Source organism: Lutra lutra, chromosome 18 (genome assembly GCF_902655055.1).
Source record: "Lutra lutra chromosome 18, mLutLut1.2, whole genome shotgun sequence".
Lineage (NCBI taxonomy): Eukaryota > Metazoa > Chordata > Mammalia > Carnivora > Mustelidae > Lutra > Lutra lutra.
In genome coordinates, this window is record NC_062295.1 from 34,395,247 (window position 1) to 34,418,774 (window position 23,528).

A 23,528-nucleotide genomic window follows, 5' to 3' on the forward strand; every position below is an offset into this window, starting at 1 on the left:
CTGGTTCACCTAATCCTCTTTTCAATAGCTATCAGGGACCCCAAAGGCTTGAGAGACACCTGGAAAATCAATTCCGCCCGCATCTGCAGACCCGTTCCCCTGGAGAATGTGGAGAAGACCAAGGGCGACGGTTCACGGGCCCAAACGGGGCCTCCACCCTCGCTTCCCCTTCCGCCGGCCTCCAGGGCGTGCTCCGCTCTCAAGCCCGGATCTCCTTCGCCCGGGTCGAGGCGGGAGGACGCAGGAAGCCACGACCACAGGTTCCAGACCCCGCGCGCCCAGAGCGGGGCCCCCAACGGAGCCCCGCGGCGCGCCCCGCCCCGCCCCGCCGTGTCCGCGGCCGCGCGCACGCACGCAGGCGCGGGGGTGCACGGCGCGGGTACGCGCAGGGCCGGGCCGGCACGGCGGCGGGAGCGCGCGCGGCTCCGGGAGGCGGCGGCGGCGGCGGCGGCGGCGGAAGCAGCGAGGGCGGCGGGCGTCCGGCTCTGAGGTGGTGGTGGTGGTAGTGGTGGTGGCTGCGGAGGCGGCGGCTCGGGACTGGGCTCGGCTGGGAGCGGGAGAGGGTCGGGGGCGCCGGGTCGAGGGCCGATTCCCCGGCTCGACCATCCTCCTGCCGCCCGGACGCCTGGGCCGCGGAGTTTGTGTCCCGGCTCGGACCCCGGCGCCCAGCCCGGAGCCGTAACCTTGAGGCGGCGGCGGCGGGGCCGGGCCGGGCCGGGCCGGGGGGCGGCGGCGCTGGATCCGCGGCTGCCCGATCGTTGGCGGGAGATGTCGAACCCCGGGACGCGCAGGAACGGCTCCAGCATCAAGATCCGTCTGACAGGTACGGCCGGCGGGAGGCCCACCCGCCTCTCCCCCAGCCCCCCGCACGGCTCGGCGCCCGCTGGCGCCCCGCACGGCCCCCCAGCAGCCCCGGAATTTCCCGCAGAGCGCCCCGATAGAGTGGCCCTCCCCCACACCGGCCGTTGTCCCAGGACCTCGTCACCCCCCTCGGCGAGTGCCCCTCGCTCCTGGCTCCCGGCCCCGCCCCCTCGCTGTTCCCGGCCCCGCCCCCTCGCTTCTCACCCCCCACCGCACCCCCCCCGCCCTCTGGCTTCCCTCCTTCTCCTCCCACCTGCCCCGTCGCGTCCCCCCTCCTAGCCCCCTTCCCGTTTCCCCCCGCCCCCCTGTCCTGGTCGCTCCCCTTCCTCTCCCCGCCTTGTCCCCTCGTTTCTCCCCTCGTGGCCCCGCCCCCCGCTGCTCAGCCCCCTTCCTCCCCCTGGCTTTCTTCCCTCTTCCCTCACCTGCCTCCTCGCTTTCCCTCCTGGCCCCGCCCCTTGCCCTCGGTCCCGCCCCTCGCTTCTCACCACCTTCCCATCCTCTCTCGCCTCCCGGTCTCTCCTCCGCCGTGCCCCCGCGCTTCTCCCTCCAGTCCCCCGCTTCTTACCCCCTCCCCATACTCTCGCCCTTCCTCTCTCTACCTACTCCCCAACTTGCCCCCTGGCTTCTCCCCTCCCGGCCCCGCCCCTTTATTCTCCCTTGGCCGGGCTCCTTCACTTTCCCCCTGGGCCCCGCCCCTCATTTTCCACTTAGTCCCGCCCTCGCTTATCTCGCGGCCCCGCCCCCCTGCTTCTGTCTCGCTGCCTCCACCCTTTCCTTCAGCCTCGAATTCCTCAGTCCTGTCGTGTCGCTGCTCCCGGTCCTGTTCTCCTCACTTCCCCCCTGGTCCAGACCTCTTCAGTCTAGTCCACTTCCTTTCTGCCTAAGGCCAGGCCACTATCTTGCTCCCGATCGTGCTTCTTCAGTTCTTTTCTGCATTGCACTTTACCAGCCCCGCCCCTCTCCCCGCAACCTCCTTGAGCCCTAAGTAGGGCTGAGGGTCCCCCCGTCCTCCACTGGAGGCTTTGGCAGCAGCACGAAGGCAGACTCCTTGATTCGCTCTCACCGAGTCTTCAGAGAAGTGCCCGTGTCTGCTAGGAGGGTCGGTAGTGCCACCTTCAAGGGGGGGGGGGTGCGGAGCTCTGCTGAGGGCCGGCGGCGCGGGGTTTGGGGAGTGTGGTCGCCAGCTGCCTGGTGGAGGCGCCTCTCGCTAGCCGCCCGCGAGATCTGCCCCTTCGCGGGCTGCTCGGGGCTGCGGTGCTGCGGCCTCTCTCCCAGGTTAAACCCTACCTGAGGCCCGGTCGTGCGCTCCTGCCCGGGGACTTGCCGACCTCCAGTATTTCCAGCTCGGGAGAGGAAATGAAAAGTTGAGGCCGATTCCTGTCAGGAGGCTTTCCCTTGGATTTCTCTGTTCCGTGGCCAGTCTGGTCAGAGTCCGGTCAGATCCTTTCCAAGAGCGAATGAGCATTTTGGACACTTGATGGCAGATGCGTGGCCCTAATTCGTCGGTAAAAATCCAGTAAAACAGCAATGGGTGATTGGTTTCAAACTAAAGTTTCCTTTGAAAGTACGTAGTTGTTGCATGATTTATTTTTTTCAAAGGGGTTTTATATATATGGATAGATAGATATAGATACAGATATATGTATAGTTATATATATGGGGTTGTTTTGTTTTGTTTTGTTTGGTATAAAGATGTCAGGTTAGGTTACAATAAGATAATGTGATCAGATAATGATTTGGACCCAAATCCAGAGCCTGGTTTTGTGAAGTAAGCGCCATGTATCCCAGGGATCTTTGCTTCTGGAGGAACATAATCCTTTATTCCAGGGCTAGTAGGAAACAGCTTCTCACCATGTAGATACATATATAACATTGTTATTTTTATGGTTACATGAAAGCCCTGTTTTTGACTTTGTAATCCTTGTAAAACTTTAATTACTGGCAACTTTAATTTGATTTCCATTTACAGTGCAATCTATAATTGACATCAGATTGGTTTCATTTTTCTTGTTAAAAGCAGGAGTAACTGATTTCATGAATTCTGGTAGAAATGTGACTAATGTTTCAGAAGGAATAGGTTCTAATTACAATGTTTGTGTCAGGTGTGTATAGTTCATCAAACCTTGTTGGCTGGTGTGGGCCTATCCCTGGTGAAAGGGAAGGCTTGGTTTGTCCTCCCAAATAATTTTTTGGGTTCAGAAATTTAGATGCTGAAGATACAGAAATGTTTCAATAGCATTTGCTATTGAAGGATCAGGTGATGAGGGTTATTTCCAAAGCCCCCTTTCCCTTCACCCCTGTTGGTGTTATTGAGGGTCTGGGGTGATCTGTGAGTGTGGTCCTCCCTGCAACAGACTTGAGTTTAGCGGTGATTGCAGACCCATATGACCCACGTGTGTTGTCTGTTGAATGTTAATTGACACGCTGTTATGTTAATTAGGATGCTGGAATCCTATTTCGTTGTAGATGGAATAGGTTTTGGCCTCATTTTTAAGGTTGTCAGGAGTTTGAAATCTCTCCACTTCTGGCATGTTGGGGTAGCCATCTTTTCAAAAGTCGAGTACTCTTGCTACAGGTTTCAGAGTTTATTACTGTGTGTCATATTTGGAAAAAAAAAATTGTTTTTAAACCGAGGGATATTCTAACCTGTCAGTGATAGCACACAGGGCATGATTCAAGGCAACGTGTGAAGACATTGGAGTATAAAAGAGTCTTTAGAACTTTGGGGTCTACAGTTGTATTTGGTGATGGGTAGAGGATTGGATTTAAAATGAAGGAATGTGATTTTGATCAGACCTACCATAAACTGCATGATATGGAACAAATTATGTAACCTTGCTGGGTCTCCGTTTCCTCATATAAAATGAGATTCCAACTTTATTATAACATTCTTTGATTCTCTTTCTCATTTTGGCTACCTACTTATTCCAAATTACGTTGGGTATTTAGGCTTTCTGTTAGTCTCAATACTGATTTTCAGAAATTTGCATTAAAACACAGCACTTGGGTGCCTGGGTGGCTCAGTGGGTTAAGCCTCTGCCTTCGGCTCAGGTCACGGTCTCAGGGTCCTGGGATCCAGGCCCACAGTGGGCTCTCTGCTAGGCGGGGAGCCTGCTTCCCTATCTCTCTCTGCCTGCTTCTCTGCCTACTTGTGATTTCTCTGTCAAATAAATAAATAAAAATAAAATAAAATAAAACACAGCACTTGTGTTTGATTTAGGTGAAGCATTCATTTTGTGTATTGATTAGGATATATTTTTTTCTTCCTGTGGAACCCTTTCTGTTTTTGCAAACTATTGGGTGGTATATGGAACTGCTTTGGAAGCCTGGCCTATGCGGTAAAATGAATATTTGACTCTTTATATTTAAAAGAAGTTAACTGTGATGAATGTCTTTGTGGTATTAACAGGGAAATAGTTTTTAAATAGTTTCAGTAGGTTTGGGGCATAATATGTGCAAAATCAAGTTATCTTAACATTATCTTGCAGACATTTTGAGTTCACTAGCAAATCAAACACTTTGGAAACATTATTATTTTAAATTCAAGCAGGATTTGCAAAATCTTTCTTCTTATGTGGTACGCAAATGAGTCCCAGATATGTTATTTAGGCCACTTTGGGTAAAAGAGTGGAATTCTGAGCTTTAAGGTTTCCGCAGTGCTCTTCAGGCAAATTTCATTTTATTCTAATGTTAACCAGTTAGTTGAAATGGCAAATGCCTATAAACTTTTTTTATTTTTGCGTTTTTATGCCTTGAGATACTCTCAAATCTCCTTGTGTTTTTATAGCTTTTGGAGCGTGACTGTGTATTGTGAAAAGAAAAATTCTAATTCCAAGTAGAGGGGGGAGGAGACCTTCCTTGATAGCATGTGGAAACAGAGGCTGTTTTTTAAAGTTGTAGCACACGGAAAGTAAGGGAGACTTGGGTTTCGGTCATCCAGATGAGGCTACTTGGAGAGAAAAAGTTGTATTAATAGCTGTCAATAACTCTGATTTATCAGTAACAGGTGGCCTAATTGATTTGGACTAGTTCGGCTTCTCTGAAAGGTTAAGAAAGCTGTTAAGAGTGTTGCCTTTGTCAGGTTATGCCAGCAGGGAACTGGCTTATGTAAGGCAGGAAGAACTTTGGGTTTTAAAAACCATAACCAGGATAGGATGGAATAAGTCATTTGGTGTTTGGCCATGAGCTGCTCCTGAGTTTCTAGGACATTTTCCTCAGGGTCAGCCTCAAGTTTCTGAAGGTATAGTCAAGGCACTTTTCTGAGCTGAATTAGCCAAGGGTGTGGGATGGGCTAAATCAAGTAACTATGGCAAAACCTCAATTTACTCTAAAAGAAATCACATTCTGCCAAATATAGGTTGTATTACTGATTTTATTTGTGATTTGGTCACATTAAGGTGGTTTTTTCCGCCTCAAATCCATTTCTTTTTAAAGCTTCTTGATCCACCTAACTGACCTGAGCAATGAAATAAATGACTTTATACACTTTATTTTTATCCGTATCTTTATAGCAGTTGTAGTGAAAGCCAACTAGAATTTTTGCCTACAAGTCTAACTATTTGAGGTCAAAACTCCGGGTTTTGCAACCATGAAAGTGGTGTCTGAACTTTGAGTTATTCCTTCTCTTCTACAAATTTTCATTTTCTCTGTTTGGTCACATTGTCAGGTCCTAGTGTGGAATGCTGGGTGTCAGGAGGTTCTGGGACTGAGTCACTCGGGAAGAAATCTTTCCTCATGAATAAAAAAAGAAAGACTGACCCATAATATTTCAACATCAGCTCAGTGATCCACTTAACTAGACTGGCTGTTTTGTAACATGTTTGTGGGCACTGGTTAAAAGTTAAAATAGCTGAATTGTGCATTTTTATTGAGTGCCAAGAGCAAAAGGGAAGTTCAGGAACCTTCCAAAATAGATGAAATAATTTAGTATCTTGGCAGACTCTGAAATTCTGGTTGAGAAACCTTAACTTTTAGAATTCTTATTTGGATCACATTTTTGTAATTTCAAAACCGTTTTAGAGGTGAAATATTTTTAAGCAGAGAATTAAAACTATGTGGCCATTTATTTATTTATTTTTGTCCCTGAACAACTTAAGTGACTGGTTCACTTGTTGTTCTGTAAGTGGATTTTAGTGAGAGCCAGCCTCTAATTTAAATTGGCTTGTTGTCCTCTGCACGCTCCTTCTAGCTGACCACAGTCCCTAAGGCATGCTACTTAGAGATGAGCTGGAGAGCTCTGTTGAAAAACAAAACAAAAGCACCTAGCCATGTGGGCCAGGCATATTTTCTTTTCAAAATGTTCGAATTACTGTTGTGTCTATAGATGTAATTTCATCCATTTGGATATTTAAACTAAGTGGAATGTAGTTTCCATACTTCTGGATTAAAGGAAAAAAAAGCCTTTTATTGTTTTAAAACAAGGCGTAAATAACATACAATCAATGCATCTGGCGCTGCCCCCACCTGATTCCAGCTGTGTCCACCTCCCTCGCAGCTGAAAGGGATTCTAATTGGCTGAGGAAGGTCGGCAACATTGTGTATCACTGAGCATGAACCTATTATACTGGCTGCTGGGTGATGCCATTTCAGATGTTTTAAGCTCCTGAGTCCAACTTGGAGGTTGCTTTCAGGACTCTGGAAGAGAACCTTGTGAAGCTGCGGGTTGTAGACGGTAGCCTACTTTTTCTTTGTATGTTGGGCAGTCGCTAAATTCTCTAAAGGCCGTGGTGCTTTCTTGTGCCTTAAACCCTGGGTTGGGAGTCAGAAGGTCTGAATTTGATTTCTAGCTCACAAAAGTGCCACAGTGGGGAAAGGAGGTGGGTGGAATTATGATCTTTTAGAGACTTGGTTTGCCTGGGATGCGAGATACCTGCCTTTTCATGTCGCACAGGGACTAGATGTGCATTAAATATTTTAATGAATAGCTATGAATTATTTGTAGAGTAGCCGAGTGTAAATACAGAGTCATAGGTTCCTGTTATTTCTAGTTCCTAAATAATTATGTAAATGCTAAAGCTAATGGTATATTTGACATTGAAGAAAATCTATAAAACCTGGGGTGCCTGGGTGGCTCAGTGGGTTAAGCCGCTGCCTTCGGCTCAGGTCATGATCCCAGGGTCCTGGGATCGAGCCCCGCATCTGGCTCTCTGCTCAGCAGGGAGCCTGCTTCCCTTCCTCTCTCTCTGCCTGCCTCTCTGCCTACTTGTGATCTCTCTGTCAAATAAATAAATAAAATCTTAAAAAAAAATCTATAAAACCTATTGATGGACATGAAAAATGCACTCAAGAACAAACTGTTAAATTCTTTGTGCATTCAGAAAGTTCCTTAGAGAAATAGTGTTAGAAGCCAAAGCCAGCATCATCTTTAATTGTGAATCCTTGGAAGCATTCCCATTAAAGTCAGGAACAATACAGGGATGTACACTGTCAAAATTGTTATTAATTAGAAAAAGACATCAGAAAGCAAAATTGCTATTATTTGCAAGTGATATGGTTTTGTAGCTTTAGAAATCTGAAAGAGTCAGCTGATACATAATTGTAAATAATTAAAAAAACTTTAGTTGGATAGGAAATTTCTCCATGGAAAAAGAAAATGGATAAAAACTAATATGCAAAGACGAACTAGGAAAAACAATTTGCAATCTATGTGAAAATGAAAGTCTAGCTTCCTTACTGTATAAAGAGCTTTCAAAATCAACTAGGAGTAGGCCAATAACCTGTTTGCAAAGAATACAGACAATTCATAGGAAAGGAAAAAAAAAATGAATTTCCAACATGCAAAAAGATGCCCAGTCCTACATACCGAACAATATACCAGTTAAAACTAGGAGTGCAGCTGTTTTTCATTTAGCAGATTAGCAAAGACCAGAGAGTTTGGAAATACATTAGGGATGACAAAGGTGTGGAAAAGGAGAAACTCTTTTACACTGTTGGCTGGGAAATGTAAACTGACATAATAGAGTAAGGATGGCAGTTTGGTGCTATCAGATAATAAGTGTATATGCCCTTGATCGAACAGTTCTGCCTCTAGGAATTTTTTTCCCAGATCCAGTCACACATTTGTGTAAAGTCCTAATATGCAGCCAGGGCCTGGGTGGCTCAGTCAGAAGAGCATGAGATTTTTTGATCTGGGGGTTGTGAGTTCGAGCCCCACCCACATTGGGTGGAGAGATTATTTAAAAATGAATAAGTAAATAAACTTAAAAAAAAAAGTCTTAACATGCAAACTTATTGCAGCATTGTTTGAGATTATGAAAGACTGGAAACAACCTAAGTGTGCATCAGTAGGGCACTAGTTAAAGAAATTACATTATATCCCCAGGGATGTGTAGCTGTTTAAGAGAATAAAACAGTGCTTTATTTATTTTTAGATTTTTAAAAAATTATTTAAGAGCTAGAGAGAGCATGAACAGGGTAAAGGGAGAAGCAGACTTTCCACTAAGCGGGGAGTCTGACGCAGGACTCGATCCGGGATCTTGGGATCATGACTTGAGCCAGAGGCAGACGCTCAACTGACTGAGCCACCCAGATAGTGCTTTATATGATGTGGAACATTTTCTTTTTTTTTTTTTCTTTTTTTTTTTTTTTTTTTTTTAAGATTTTATTTATTTATTTGACAGAGAGAGATCACAAGTAGACAGAGAGGCAGGCAGAGAGAGAGAGAGGGAAGCAGGCTCCCTGCTGAGCAGAGAGCCCGATGCGGGACTCGATCCCAGGACCCTGAGATCATGACCTGAGCCGAAGGCAGCGGCTTAACCCACTGAGCCACCCAGGCGCCCTGATGTGGAACATTTTCTAGGATACGTTGTTGAGAGTGGGGAAAAAAGATTCAAAACCGTGAATATTGTACATATTGTGTGAGTAATAAAAAATAAAAGGAAATTTATATAGATCTATTTGTATAGAACATTACAACAAGGATACCTCTGAGAATACTGATTGTGATTTTCTCTGGGAGGGAGAACCAGGGCATGAAGATCCAGGCAAGAGGGACATCTTTTCCCTGTTTTCCTCTTTGTATTGTTTGGTCTCCTCCCCCTTCCTGCTTGAGAATAGATTGCTTTTCAACAATTACAGATGTTAAAATCAAAAAAGAATCTACAGCTCTTAAGAATTTCTTAGAACAACAAGTACGTTAATTGCCAATAGTAATTGTTTTTGTATGTAGGTGTTCTGAAAATTCAAAATGATTTTTTTTTTTAAGATTTTATTTATTCGACAGAGAGAGACACAGCAAGAGAGGGAACACAAGCAGGGGGAGTGGGAGAGGGGGAAGCACACTTCCGCCTGAGCAGGGAGCCAGAAGCTGGGCTCAATCCTTGGACCCTGAGATCATGACCTGAGCCAAAGGCAGACCCTTAACAACTGAGCCACCCAGGAGCCCGCGCCCCCCCCCCCCCCCGCCAAAAATATATTTTAAAAGGCTTAAATGGCATCTAAAGGCATATATCCATGTTTATGTGCATTTCTTCACAAGAAGATTCCTGGGTTTTGGAGAGTAAAAAATATTCTGCATACTTTGTAGATCTCAACAAACTTATTTTCCCAGAGGATATGTTTGTTCTGATAACACCTCCCACCCAAAATTTTTCCAGCATAATACTAAGTAAGCCCAAATGATTCTTTCCAGATTCAGAAATCGGGTCCTCCTGAAGCCCCTTTCTATAGTGAGTCCTTGAAAGACTGGGGTCGTGGTTCTGAATAATAGTGCTGGTTTATATCCTTTATGTGGAATGTCATTTGGGGTTATCTCTGACCTGATTTTAGAAAATAACCTCACGGGGTGCCTGGGTGGCTCAGTGGGTTAAAGCCTCTGCCTTCGGCTCAGGTCATGATCCCAGGGTCCTGGGAGCCTGCTTCCTCCTCTCTCTCTCTGCCTGCCTCTCTGCCTACTTGTGATCTCTGTCTATCAAATAAATAAATAAAATTGTTAAAAAAAAAAAAAGAAAATAACCTCATCCCTAAAGTGGAAGTGAAAATGCTAATTTGCATAAGTCAGGAACAATAACTTGGTATTTTCCCTAAGTATTCATAATCAGTATGTTTGCTTTAAACTTTTTTAAAGGGCTTCTTTTTTATTTTTTTTTGAAGAGCCACCCAGGCGCCCATTTAAAGGGCTCCTTTACTAATTTTAGCTGTGCCTAAAAAAGGAATCTCTGACTCTATAAAGGTAGTAAAGTTGTAACCACCTGTAATTCATTGCCGTTTTGTTCTCCTAGGTCTTTGAGGTTAAAAATTCTAAGTTTTACTGAATAGCATTTCTCCATATATTACCTACAAATGATGGATTTGAGGATTGCTCAATGTCTGCTCATCTGAACAGGGCTAGTAATGCCTTCTCTCTGTGTGTCCTCATTCTCCTGTTTCCTCACGGGAGCCAAGCTATCAAACCAAGCTCCAAGAGGGTTGGGTGTTTTGTTTTGTTTTGTATGTGTTTTATTTCTAGGTTAAAAAAAAGCATGCAACTTGTTTTACTCTTTAAAAACACATTTTACAGGACAGAAAAGGATAGTTTCCCTTGTCCTAAATAGATAATCATCCCATGTGCTGTTACAGAAATACTTGGAAGCACACTTAATCCAGCTATAATGAATTCATACTTTACAATAATCAATAGTTATGTGTAGGAAAAGGCCTACATGTCCTCATGGGACATTGATTTAACTTTTCTTAGCCTTTTTTCCCTTCTTGATTGTGCAAGGTTGAAAAGGTGGCATTCTCTTCCCAAATGTGTCTTAGAGACACCATAAGCTTAACATGTCCCAAATGGTCGTCCTGGTTTCCTCCTCCCCAGAAGCCTTCCTCTCTCCAGTCATCCGTGCTTTGTTAGATCTACTCAGTTGCTCAAACCAAAAACCAAGACCTGTTGTCGTTTTTCATACCTAACTTTTGACTCTGCCACCATAGTCCATCTGGAATGTGTCTTCTCTTTATGCCTGTTGTCTCCATCCTAGTTCAAGCTGTGACCATCTCTTGCTTGGACAGCAGCTTCGTGCCCTGTTTGATTTAAATGTCATTGCAACGAAACCCTCCTGCTACAGTATCAATTATTTCTCTCTTTCAAAGATGCTAAAAGATTAATTATAAAAGTTCTCATTCTGGCTTATTTGAAAGCGGGAGCTGGAAAGAGGTTTGCCAGCATTGCCCTTTCTCCTGGCTAATGCTTCTCTGCTTCTGTGTTCACTGCTTCTAGCTGCAGCTCCAAGAGCACTGGAGAGAATGACCAGTTGTCTTGGTCAGGGTATGTAGAGCTTCTCCTGGTCTAATGATTTAGGGACAGCTGATGACAAGTTCAATTGTATGCAACCATGGAGGGAAGTCAGGAAGCCAAACTGAAGATAAGAGTTTAGAATGGGAAATTCAGTCTTCATGGTTCAGAACACGTTACATTCCCTTGTACAGGAATACAACAGTGGTTGCCTTTGGATAACTCCCGATTTTGTCCTCCTCATCACACCACACTCATTCCCCAAGATGCTCTGATCCTAGTCTCCCCTATCTTAGTAATTGATATCATCAACCAGGTAGGGTATTCCTTGAATTTTACCCTGCCTCCTTTCTTCAGCCAATTTCACATTTTTGCTTCTGTCTTGTATTTATAATACCATACGTCATGATATTTTTATTTAAAAAAAAAAAAACCAGGATGCTTTCAGATGTAAATAGTAGAAAACCTAGCTTAAATTGGTTCCATAGGAAGCATTTTATTCAGTAAGTTAACTGAAAAGTCCAAAAGTAGTTAATAGCATGAGAAGAATCCAGTTTTGCTTTGGTTCTCAGTGCTATGACCTAAGAACCATTCTTGGCTATCTCTTTTTTTCTTATGATCAAAAGATGGCTATTAGAAGCTCCCATGGCTATTTGCTTCTAGGTTTAACCAGCAGAAATGTTTAAAGTCCACTTTCCCAACAGCTCATTGCTAGAATGGAAGTCCTAGAGTTGAATCCCTTTGTTGGGTTGGCCTGATTTGGGTCATGTGTTCATTTGTGAACCGACCACTGTGGCAAGGATGATGGGATGTGCTGGTTGGACAAAAAGGATCCATCTTGGAATCTAGTAATGGTGTTAGTCCCACCCAACATTTGGGACATTTTGATGGAAGAGAAAAATGGATGCTAGGAGGGCAACCAACAAATAACTAGACAATACCATTAAAAAAAATTTATGATGCTAGCTTTGTGTATGCTGAGTGTGAGGATGATAAAGCTGCCATTTAATGAACTTAGAAAAAAGAAATATGCCCTCTTTGTAGTAGTGTGAAGCAAAAGATGCATTTTTGTAAAAATGCCAGATATTTTTCCTGAGAGTTAGGAATGGTAGCTTTATATATAAACTTACCCCAACAAATATCATTGCTGATTTGTATTATAGAATGTTTCTGAATTGTTGTGTAGTATTATTTTATTGGGGATTATTTCAATACTAAGATTTTAAACAAACCAGTGCAGATTCTAGAAATTAAAAAAAAATATTTTATTTATTTGACTGAGAGAGATCACAAGTAGGCAGAGAGGCAGGTAGAGGGGGGGGGTGAAGCAGGCTCCCTGCTGAGCAGAGAGCCTGATGCGGGCTTGATTCCAGGACCCTGAGGCCATGACCTGAGCCGGAGGCAGAAGCTTAACCCACTGAGCCACCCAGGCGCCCCAGATTCTAGAAATTCTCAAGTCATTTCTCTGGAGATGGTAGGGTATTTTTGAGAGGGGAAAGTGCATATTAGTTGTTTGTAAGTTGAATTTAGGAGGAATAGGAAGAAATTTTTAACCAAGTGTATAATTTTTTTGGTGATTACCAACCCTTCTTTTATAATGAAAGCTTTGGATTAATACTCATTTTTGATATTTGGAGCTCTGTGTTTTCTTTGCTATTTTCCTAAAAAAAACAGCAAAGGGGGCTTAAAGATGCTTGGCTGAGCTTTGAACCCATCTTCCAAGAAGAATGGTTGGCTCTCTCATACCTCCAAGGTCTTTCCTCTGGAGTCAGCCAGGTGGGGTGGTTTAGGAGCTGGGCTGGAGCCAGCCTGTGCCTTTAGACGAGTGACCTCATCTCTTAGTTTTCTCAGCTAAAAAAAAGGGGATGGGTTGGGACATAGTTGGAGACACTTCAGTTTGTGTGTATTAAATGAAATAATCCACATGCAATGTCTGGTCTGTAGTAAGTGTTCAATGTGTGTTAGCTAATGTTAATGTTATATTTCAGTGACTCTAAGATGACTTTGAAAGTCACACCATTGTTTTATGTACCACTAAAAAAGAAACACCAGTAATTACACTACACTGTGATTCATTTGAAGATTTCAGAGATGTTAAAATCAGAAAAAATGTCTTAGAAACAATGATACATGGTATTATGGCTGCCTTTGACTTGGGAGTCCTGGCAATTGTTTGCATACCCACAAATTAATGCCATCTGTCTTTAGTTTAAACATAATGCAGTGTGACCTGAAGTTTCTTTTTTTTTTTTTTTCTCCTTAACTTATGTTGGTGTTGGTCTCCTGTACTGCAGTATTGGCAATTTAATAATTACTAATTCATTCTGTAGATTTAATAATGGATTATACCAGACCCATGCTGGGCTTGGAAACTTTGATAATTTGCTTTTCTTCAGCAACTTAGAAATAAAATTGAGTCATGTTTTTGGAGATGGTTAATATCGGTTGGGTCAAGCTATTTGAGATGAAAAGTAGGTGAAACGATAGTACCCAGAACCTTTTACAGCACCCAGGTTGTTGGCGGAAAGCCTGTTTAGGAAAATGCCTTTGATAGACCCAAACACATTCAGTGGGAAGACATAATATTGATACTTGAAAGCAGTGCATGGTATTTGATTTTCCACTAAAATTTATATGTGGAAGTATACTGTAGAGCTTGAGTGATAGTCACAGGCTGTTTAAGAACCAACTTGTGCAGTAAAAAGTCACCATGTAATATGCTAAGCTGGAATTTAGAGTAAAATCCGTAAGGATAGCACGTAGCCTCGATAGCATTCTGTTTCTGTTGGAGCCTGAAACTTCAGGTGTTGTGATGGGAGTGGTGTAAGCCTGTTTGGGCTCTTTTTTTTGACCTGTTTTTGATATTAAGATTGAAATGAATTATGGAAGTCTTTTTGGAGACTTGACCTACGTGTTTACTTATTGCATTATTTATGGCTGGCTTCATCACCTGAATGTCAGCGGATTCCACTTTTGTTTAAGACAACTACAGGAGGCGAGCAGAAGTGCCGTTTACCTTGTCATAAGCCCCAGAGGCTGTCCTCTGGCACATGAAGCATTTAAATATTATTTGAGAGTGTTGATTATGATTTTGGAAAAGACTGGCTCTGTGCATTCCATATTTTCATGCGTTCTGAGATAGCAGCACTGTTTTCTTTTTGGAAACCTGGGTTTGGTTGCTGTATTGTGCATAGGGTTCAGCCTAGCAGTAGGAAAAAAATACATTTTTATTTCAGAAAAGGAGTTTTACTTTGGGAAATGGTACCTATGTTGAAGTAACAGAAATATGATTTCCAGAAGGAAACTGTTTATTAACGTAAGCAATTATCACCTGCTCAGTAGCATTGTTTATGTTTAGAATCAACAGAAGCCAGTCAAGATCTCTCACAAGGCTTTACGAAAGGATACGATGATGTCAGTGTTACTCCAGGTGTTTAATTTCAGGCAGTATGAGTCAAGGATTTGGGGTTTCTTATATTAGAATAGATGGAACTTTATTCAGAAAAAACAACCCAGCTCATTAATTTGAAGTGTGTACATCACAGCCCAAAAATTTCAGTGAGAGTTTTTAAATAGATGATATATGCATATGATATAAAAGGGTATTCATCAAAAATAAGTCTCCTATCCTCCCTGTCCCCTTACTAGTTTCTCTTGTATTCTTCCAAAGGTTCTCTGCTCCTTTCCTTTTCTCCCGCTCTTCGATGCAGGTGCTAGGTTAGGATGTGCACTGTTGAGTATCTCGCTTTTCCACATAATATAGGAATTGCTCTATTTTCATACACCCACAGCTGCCTCTGTAGCAGAAACCTCTCTGTTCTTCAGAAGCCTTGTGGTTAGTGGGACCACAAGACTAGTTCTGGCTGGTGAACCGTAAGATGTGATTTGTCCCACGGTGAGGCTGAAGCAGTAGAAGCCTTCAGCTCTTCCGTGGGGCACTGGGAACTGTGTGGCATATGGTGGAGCCTTTATCAGCCTGGGTCCCTGAATGATTATGTGGAGCAGAGTCCCCCTTTCAGCCCTGGCCCCCGCCCCACCCCCTTCCACTCCCCGGACAATGACCCAGCCTATGGTGGATGTGTAATGAGAACAGGGAATAAACGTGTTATGTTAATTTGTTTGTGCATCATATCAACATCTCCTGATTGAGGTTGCCTTTTCTTTTTAACAGCTGTGAAATGCTACTAAACGTAACACCAAATAAACCCAGTTCGGATTATCTGATAGTTTAGGGACAGAAGGGTATCTCATTAAAGAAGAATCATTTTAAGGAAATAGCAGAGAAATACATTGTCCCCCAGTGTGTTATGTAGCATATCTATTTTTTTGAAGGAATATATATCTGTTGAAAAATATAAGGGAGAAATAAGCTCTGTATTATTTTAGTGACACTTCATTCCTTAACATTATAGTTCATCATTTTTGCATTTGAATTTGATATTAATTTTCTAGTCAGATTATTTCTAAAGGAGGGTAAGCACCAAAGCCAATTCACTGCCTTACTCAGGATTGAGCACAATACTTGAAGAGCGTTAAGGATGAGAGGAATGTCACAAAAATAGTCTCTACCGGGAACTTAACAGTACAGTAGGGAGTGAGACAGTCACTAGAAACAGTTGAGCATTAAAAAAAATTTTTTTTTCCTTAAAGGTGCCAGGTTGAAAAGAGAGCTCCTTGTGGGCTACAGAGGTCTACAGAGCTGCTGGGGAGGCCGAATTTGAAGTAGCTCTGGAAAGATCTGCATGGGGAGTGGGGCCATGGGGGCTAGCACATGCAAAGACGGAATGGGGCAAGAGTGTGGCCAGACAGAGGATCCAGGCTTCAGTTTTAGAGGCCTGCCGTGTAGGAAGGGGCCCTTTTGTGTCCAGAGGACAACACAGGGTCCAGTAAACGGAGTAGTATAGTGGCTAAGAGCCAGCTGGAGGCCCGTGTTCCAGTTCTAGTTTTGCCACTTTCTAGCTGTGGAAAGTGCTAGAAAAAGGGTACGCAGGGTAAGTGCTTAGAGGAGGTCGGTTGTGATGCCTCCCGTGGATGTGTGGCTACTGTGGGAGGGGAACTTGGTAACAGTGACTCAAGGGGCTAAATTCGGCTCCTTCACAAAGTAGTTAGTGTTGTGTGTGACTGTGTTTATGCAAATGATCGGCTTTCTAGGGGCTTTTATAAGGAATCCTTTGTTGGGGCCAAGTGTAGACTTAATGGTCTACAAAGTTTCTTTTAACAAACATTTATTGAAAAACTACTAAGTGCTAGGTTGTCTGGCAAGCACCACCCTGGACATCAGGAAGGGGATGGAGACCAGATGAAGGAAAATATTTGTTATTTACCCAATCTGTGCATTGTTACAAAGTTAACATCAGATTCCCTATTTGGCCCTAGAAAAACCCTTCCAATCAGAAGGGATAAGAAGTGTCTATAAAGTAAGCGGAGTGACATAAGTACTAAATGACGTTGGACACCTGAGAAAATGCCACGGGAAGTCTGCCTTAGCCCTTCCCCTGATGTACTCGCTTTAATATCTTGCTGGTTTATTGCAACATGCTTTCTTAAGACCTTCTTAGAAGTTCTAATTGGAGCCCAGCTCTGGCTCCTCCAATATGAATGACAAGTTGGTCTTTGTGTAGTGATTTCGCACCCCTCCCCCCCACCTTTTTCTGGACTCCGGGACTACTCCCATTTACAGTCGGGTACCGTTCAGAATCTTTTTGTGGGGAAAGTAGGTCAGACGTAAAGTGCACTCAGACGTAAAGGCAATCACTCGAGTTGGGGAGGCAGGTCCCGTGGAAGGTCCAGTCTCTTTCCCCCTCCCTTAGCTCTGCCCTGGATCGCAGACGCTGGGGTTGTACAACCTTCACAGCCAGTCTGGAGTCTTTCCAAAGAGTTTCTAGAATGAGAGTCTGCCAAATGCTAAGCTTTAATGTTGAGACGTTACTCTTTGGGGTGCCCCTTCTGCCCTTCGACTCTTTATGGGAAACTAGGTCAGCTATCCAGACTACATACTATGCTATCCTAAGGTGAACACTATGGTTGATGGTGAGTTTAAGATACACCTGACCTGGGTTTCCTGTCCAGCTTTGCTGCTCAGGATTGTGGTCACTATAGGCAATCATAATGAAGATATTTGTCAGTTCTCAAGGCTTTTATTATCACCAGGGAGGCACTATGCTAGGCACATTTCCTGAGTTATCCTCTCAATAAACTTACAAAGTAGGTACTATTCCTGTCTCCATTTGGGAGACTGTGGAGTTGGTCCACCCAGTTCCACCACATACCAGTGTCTTTGGACAAATCATGCATTTTGGCTTTAAGCCTCAGACAATACCTACCTCATAAGGTTGTTGCAAGGAAATGAATGAAGTAACTCAGCACCCAGCTGTTTCCCCACATTTGGTCAAGGTCAACCTCCCCTGGGGGTTCCCTGAGTATCTTGTAAGTGGATTGAAGTTAACGTTTAGGAAGTTACTTTGCTTCTTATTTTTTAAGTTAGTGTAAACATTGTTTCTGAATCTAGTTCTTTTCTTTTTTTGTCTCCAAATTAAAATCATCATTAAACATCATTCAGTTAGGAGCTCTCTTTTTCAATCGACTTTTCCGCATCAGAGGTTGTTTATGGAGGGGGGAAATGACACTAGCATTATTGTGACAAAGATAAGTGACAATATAAAAAGGAAAGTGAATATTCTCAAATATCCACCTCCTCTTGCCAATTTAATATTTATTTTTTATTGCTATTTCTGACTTGGCCTACATTCCTATTTATTATTTACTAAAAATCAGAGTAAACTGTGTCCTATTATTATGTATCACATATATATCACTGAAACATTAATTACAGTTCCACTAATAAATAAATACAGTTGACCCTTGAACAACATGGGTTTAAACTGCATGGGTCCACTTACAGATTTTTTAAAAAATAATTACAGTGTACTGTAAAATGTATTTTCTCTTATGGTTTTCTTAATTTTTCTCTAGCTTTATTGCAAGAATATAGTACATAATACTAGAACCTTATAAAATATGTGTTAGTTGACTGTTTATGTTATCAGTAAGCCTTCCAGTCAACAGTAGGCTGTTCGTAGTAATGTTTTGGGGTGAGACAGAAGTTATACATGAGTTTTCTGGGCTCTCTGTTTTGTTCCATTGATCTATGTGTCTGTTTTTGTGCCAGTACCATACTGTCTTGATGATGACAGCTTTGTAATAGAGCTTGAAGTCTGGAATTGTGATGCCACCAACTTTGGCTTTCTTTTTCAATATTCCTCTGGCTTTTTCTTTTTTTTCTTTTCTTTTTTTTTTTTTAAAGATTTTATTTATTTATTTGTCAGAGAGAGTACACACAAGCAGGCAGAGAGGCAGGCAGAAAGAGAGGAGGAAGCAGGCTCCCTGCCAAGCAAGGAGCCCGATGTGGGACTCGATCCCAGGACCCCAGGATCATGACCTGAGCTGAAGGCAGCGGCTTAACCCACTGAGCCACCCAGGCGTCCCTTCTCTGGCTTTTTCTTTTCTTTTCTTTTTCTTTTTTTTTTTTTAAGATTTTATTTATTTATTTGACAGAGATCACAAGTAGACGGAGAGGAAGGCAGAGAGAGAGAGAGAGAGAGAGAGGGAAGCAGGCTTCCTGCTGAGCAGAGAGCCCGATGTGGGACTCGATCCCAGGACCCTGAGATCATGACCCGAGCCAAAGGCAGCGGCTTAACCCACTGAGCCACCCAGGCGCCCTGGCTTTTTCAATATTCCTCTGGCTATTCGAGGTCTTTTCTGGTTCCATATAAATTTTAGGATTATTTGTTCCATTTCTTTGAAAAAAAATGGATGGGATTTTGATAGGGATTGCATTAAACGTATAGATTGTTTTAGGTAGCATAGACATTTTCGCAATATTTGTTCTTCCAATCCTTGAGCATGGAACATTTTTCCATTTCTTTGTGTCTTCCTCAATTTCTTTCATAAGTACTTTATAGTTTTCTAAGTATAGATTCTTTGCCTCTTTGGTTAGGATATTCCTAGGTATCTTATGGTTTTGGGTGCATGTATGCAGGCTTTCAACCTCACAGGAATAATGGGTTAGTTCCCCTACCCCCTGAGCTCCCTGTTGTCAACTGTATAATATTGGTGACTTCTAAAATTTTAAACTTTCTTTTTTTCCCTTTTTTTAATGAAGTATAATTGACACACAGTATTACCTTAGTTTCAGGTATACAACACAGTGATTCGACAACTCTCTCCATTATGCTCTGCTCCCCACGAGTGCCATTGACTATATTCCTTAGGCCATACTTTTATCCTCCTGACTCACTCATGCCTGTACCTCCCACTCCCTCTCACCCATTTTCCCCCACCCTCACCCCCTTCTCTTTGACAACCATCAGTTTGTAAAAGTTTGAACATTCTTCAGGCTCTCCCTGTGATATTTTTCTCTTTGGTTTGGTCCCCAGGCCTCCTCACCACCCACTCTCTGTGAAGGAATTTTATATTCTATTTGATAGTGTCATGAGGCTGGTTGTCACTTTCGGATAGAGCAATCTGTGGTTCCACGTAATCCAGCGTGTGAACCCATGAACCAAGTGAGGAGAGAATTTGCTAGTATAGACAATTGTTGGGTCCTGGAGGCATTTTGAACAGTACCCAAATATAACACCAGTGGCTGTCCAGAAGACTCAAGAGAAATGATGTGAAATTATGATTATGTAAAAAGAAATACAGCTGGTGTCTGTGTGACTGAGTCTTGTCTTTTTGATAGTGAAGGGCTAAGGACTTTAACGTTTCACCAAAAATACTGAAAAAACGAGTCAATGTAGCTCTTTCTTTGTGTCTTGACAGTATCCAGGCGGCTACCAAGATGGCCGCTTGTCAGAAACATGGTCAGTTAGTGGAGCTGTTCCCCACCGGCTCTCTGATTTCCACAGGGAGTAAGTGCTCTGGGGAGCCCATTGGAACAATAGTTTCCCCTGAAGTCTGAGGAGCTTGTTCTTGGGTGTGGTGCTTCCCTCCACAACTGTATAATTGCCAGACTGCAATGATTTTATCTCTCAGCAATGTTCCAGAAGGTTTTAGTGAAAATATAAAACTGCCTGCCTGCCTCTCAAACGGAGTTTGAAAAGAGGTCTCTTGGGCAAGGACGGACTAAGTCTTCTAAGTGGTCTGTGATCCAAAGTATTTCCTGGGCTGCATGTTTATCAAGGCTGAGCTTTACTTCCAAACTAAGCTTAAGAAGAATCTGGGAATGTTTCCCAGCTGATTGGGGGTGGGGAGAAGAGGAAGATGCTAGCCTGAAAGAACAGAGAAATTTCACTCTCGTTTTTATCTTTTACAGTTATCTGCTGAAATCTGGCTATAGATATGGCTTGCAAAATAGAACCTTTCTGGAGTACAAAGTAGGATGGGCTGTTAAATGTTAATTTTTATTTTATTTCACTTTATTTTTGAGAGAGAGACAGAGAGAGAGAGAAAGGGGCAGAGGGAGAAGGAGAGAGAGAATCCTCAAGCAGACTCCCAGCTAGGTGTGGAGCCTGACGAAGGGCTCGATCCCAGGACCCAAAGATCATGACCTGAGTGGAAAATAAGAGTCGGGCGCTTAACCTCCTGAGCCACCCAGGCGCCCTGTTGAATGTTAATTTGAAAATCATATATAATATTTTAATTTTATTTGCAGAGTGGAACATTGGGAAGATGAGCTTTTATTTATTTATTTATTTTTAAAAAGATTTTATTTATTTATTTGACAGAGAGAAAGATCACAAGTAGGCAGAGATGCAGGCAGAGAGAGAGGAGGAAGCAGGCTCCCTGCTGAGCAGAGAACCCGACCTGGGGCTCGATCCTAGGACCCTGGGATCATGACCGAAGCCGCACGCAGAGGCTTTAACCCACTGAGCCACCCAGGAGCCCTGAAGATCAGCTTTTAAATGGATCAGACTTAGTCTTCAAGGTGAAAAAAAAAAAATGCAGACAAAAGCACTATCTCCCTTTTAATTGCCATTAATCTCAAGCGACCCCAGTGTTTTTGCTGTGACTCTTACCTCAGTTCAAGGTCTCAATTGACACATTTGGGAAGAATGAGGTGTTGGGGAAATAGTAGTGCTAAGTAGATGGTTTTTCCTTCCTGTCTGACTCAGTGTTAGAGAACTCTTTTCAGACAATATGTTGATTTTAATACTTCGGTGCTGGGTTTATGTCATTACAGACCTTCTGGTATATCGAGTAGTTCCTTGCTCTCTTAGTAGAAATCTTCTCAAGAAAACCTCTCTCCCTTATGTCACTGTTTCTTTCCCTAAAAGTTTTTGTAGTCACTACTCTTTTTTTGGAGAATTCAGATGTTGGTGGTACCAGAGGAAAATTTCTTTGGCCTGAATAATGCCAGCTTCACTTCCCTCAATGATGACACATTCACATGTATTTTAAATTTGTTGTTTTCCCCCCTCATTGCGCTGCTGTGCATATGGGTTCCCTAGCTGGAGAGGCTGGTATTGGTGGTGAAAGACTTCGATCTAAATTTAGATTCTTTTCAGAGGTTTCATAGAATACTTCCTTAAATTAAGTCCCAGACCGCAAAAGCAGCTGCTATGTGGGGCTTCCAGGTTTGGTGGTGGTTTTTTTTTTTTTTTTTCCCTCTTCTCTAAATAAAGAAGATGGGGCAGGAAGGGACTGGCTGTCACTCCCAGCTGCTTGGTGTGGGTGGGGATGTTGAGGGGGAGTGTGTAGGTGGGGAGGTGGTTCTGCCTTTGTCGCCAGAATCACTGGCAGCTTCTGTAAGGAAATGAAGGAGAAAGGGACAAGGTTTGATGGTAGCCTGACAAAAACGGAAAATAGTTGCCAGTCCACAGAACTCTGGCTAAAACAAGCACTTTGTTTTGGATTGTGTTGTAGGCTGTAGGTAGCAGTGGATAATGATGGGACTTTCTTTTGTCTGACACCTGTAAATTTGCCTGGAAACTTAGAAGCCATGAGTCAAACCAGTACAGCCAATTTTCATGGAGAGTGATACAGTTGGAAGTTCTTCAGAGGCCCGAGAAAGAGTGGCAAGTGGGATGTTGAGGGCAGTCATGGGTGTGTTCCACAGTCTCCCTGTCTTTTTGGAACACATGTTTTCACATCCTTTCCACATGATCTCCCTTACCTGTCCGTGCCCACAGGCCCCAGACTAGAGAGCTAGATCTCAGGTGGGCAGAGGAGAAGCCGGGGAGCCTGGGCACTGCCTGCTGGGGCAGCGTACTCAGATGGCTTCCAGCTCTGTTGTGGAAACGTCACACTGTTCATATGCTCTTATGTTTGCGAATGGTGTGATTATATTCTAAATCAGTATTCTAGTACCTTCCATCGTTAAGACAAGCACTCGTAGACTGTCATTCCCACCCGGGGCTTCTCCCCCAGCATGCATCAACCATCTTCCCATGAGCGTATTTTCATTATATAACCACCCCTTTATCTCAGTATTTCCTCTTTTAGAAAGGTCAATTTGGGGTTGTTTTTTGATTGGGAGGGGTGGTGCGGTGGGGGGAAGTATCTGTATATGGCATGGCACAGCATGTAGACTGTGTAAGATGGATTATTTTAAAAAGGAAGTCTTTTCACACCTGCCCCTAGCCTTGAAATTCTCTTCCCCAGAGACAGTCCAGTGGTACCACTTTCTTGTTTATTTTTGCAAAGATGTGTTAGATAAAAATGCTTATACTTCCTTTCCCTATCCTCCTTTCTGAAGGGGAGCATAGACTCAGTTCTGTACCTTGCCTTTTTCACCCATTAATAAGCTTCCATATATATATATGGAAGTTTATATGTGTGTGTGTGTGTGTGTATGAATATGTGTGTATACATATATATATATGAATATATACGTATATATATATTCTTTTTTTACTAAGATTTTATTTACTTATTTAGAGAGAGTGAGCATGTGTGCATGAGCAGGGGTGGGGCTGGGGGGGAGGAGGGGCAGAGGACAAGGAAGAGAGAGAATCCCAAGCAGACTCTGCACTGAGCAAGGAGCCGGACGTGGGGCTCAGTCTTAGGACCCTGAGATCATGACCTGAGCTGAAATCGAGTTGGGTGCTTAACCGACTGAGCCACCCAGGTGCCCTCCTGCCTTCTTTTTTTTTAAGTCGAGGTAAAAGTTGGAGCACTGGGTGGCTCAGTTGGTTAAGTGTCTGCCTTCAGCTCAGGTCATGATCCCAGGGTCGTGGGATTGAGCCCCACATGGGGCTCCCTGCTCAATAGGGAGCCTGTTCTCTCTCTCCCTCTGCTGCTCCCCCTGCTTGTGCTTTCTCTCTGGCTCTCTCTCTCTCAAAGAAATAAATACAATCTTAAAAAAAATAGATCGAGGTAAAAGTTAATTGGCTTTAGTATATTTCCAATGTTGTGTAACCATTGTCACTATCAAATTCTAGAAGTTTTCATCATCCCAAAAAGAAATCCAGTACCCACTCGGCCATCACTCTCCATCTCCCCAACACTAGTCCTGACAACC

The 23,528-nt window shown here is 43.4% G+C and overlaps 1 protein-coding gene across 5 annotated transcripts in view; it reads left to right on the plus strand.

Annotated features, from left to right (window-relative positions):
• The first annotated feature begins 461 nt into the window (after nucleotides 1-461).
• The window catches only part of SMURF1 (SMAD specific E3 ubiquitin protein ligase 1), a 105,424-nt gene continuing 82,357 nt past the window's right edge, over nucleotides 462-23,528 (plus strand). For 3 of the 5 annotated variants that reach the window (XM_047713090.1, XM_047713091.1, XM_047713093.1), the window contains exon 1: nucleotides 463-823. In XM_047713090.1, coding sequence (XP_047569046.1) covers nucleotides 769-823 — 55 coding nt within the window. In that variant the 5' untranslated portion in view covers nucleotides 463-768. Of the gene's footprint in view, nucleotides 824-1,499; nucleotides 2,426-23,528 lie in introns of those variants that run through there. The other 2 variants (XM_047713094.1, XM_047713092.1) reach the window with 2 other exon arrangements.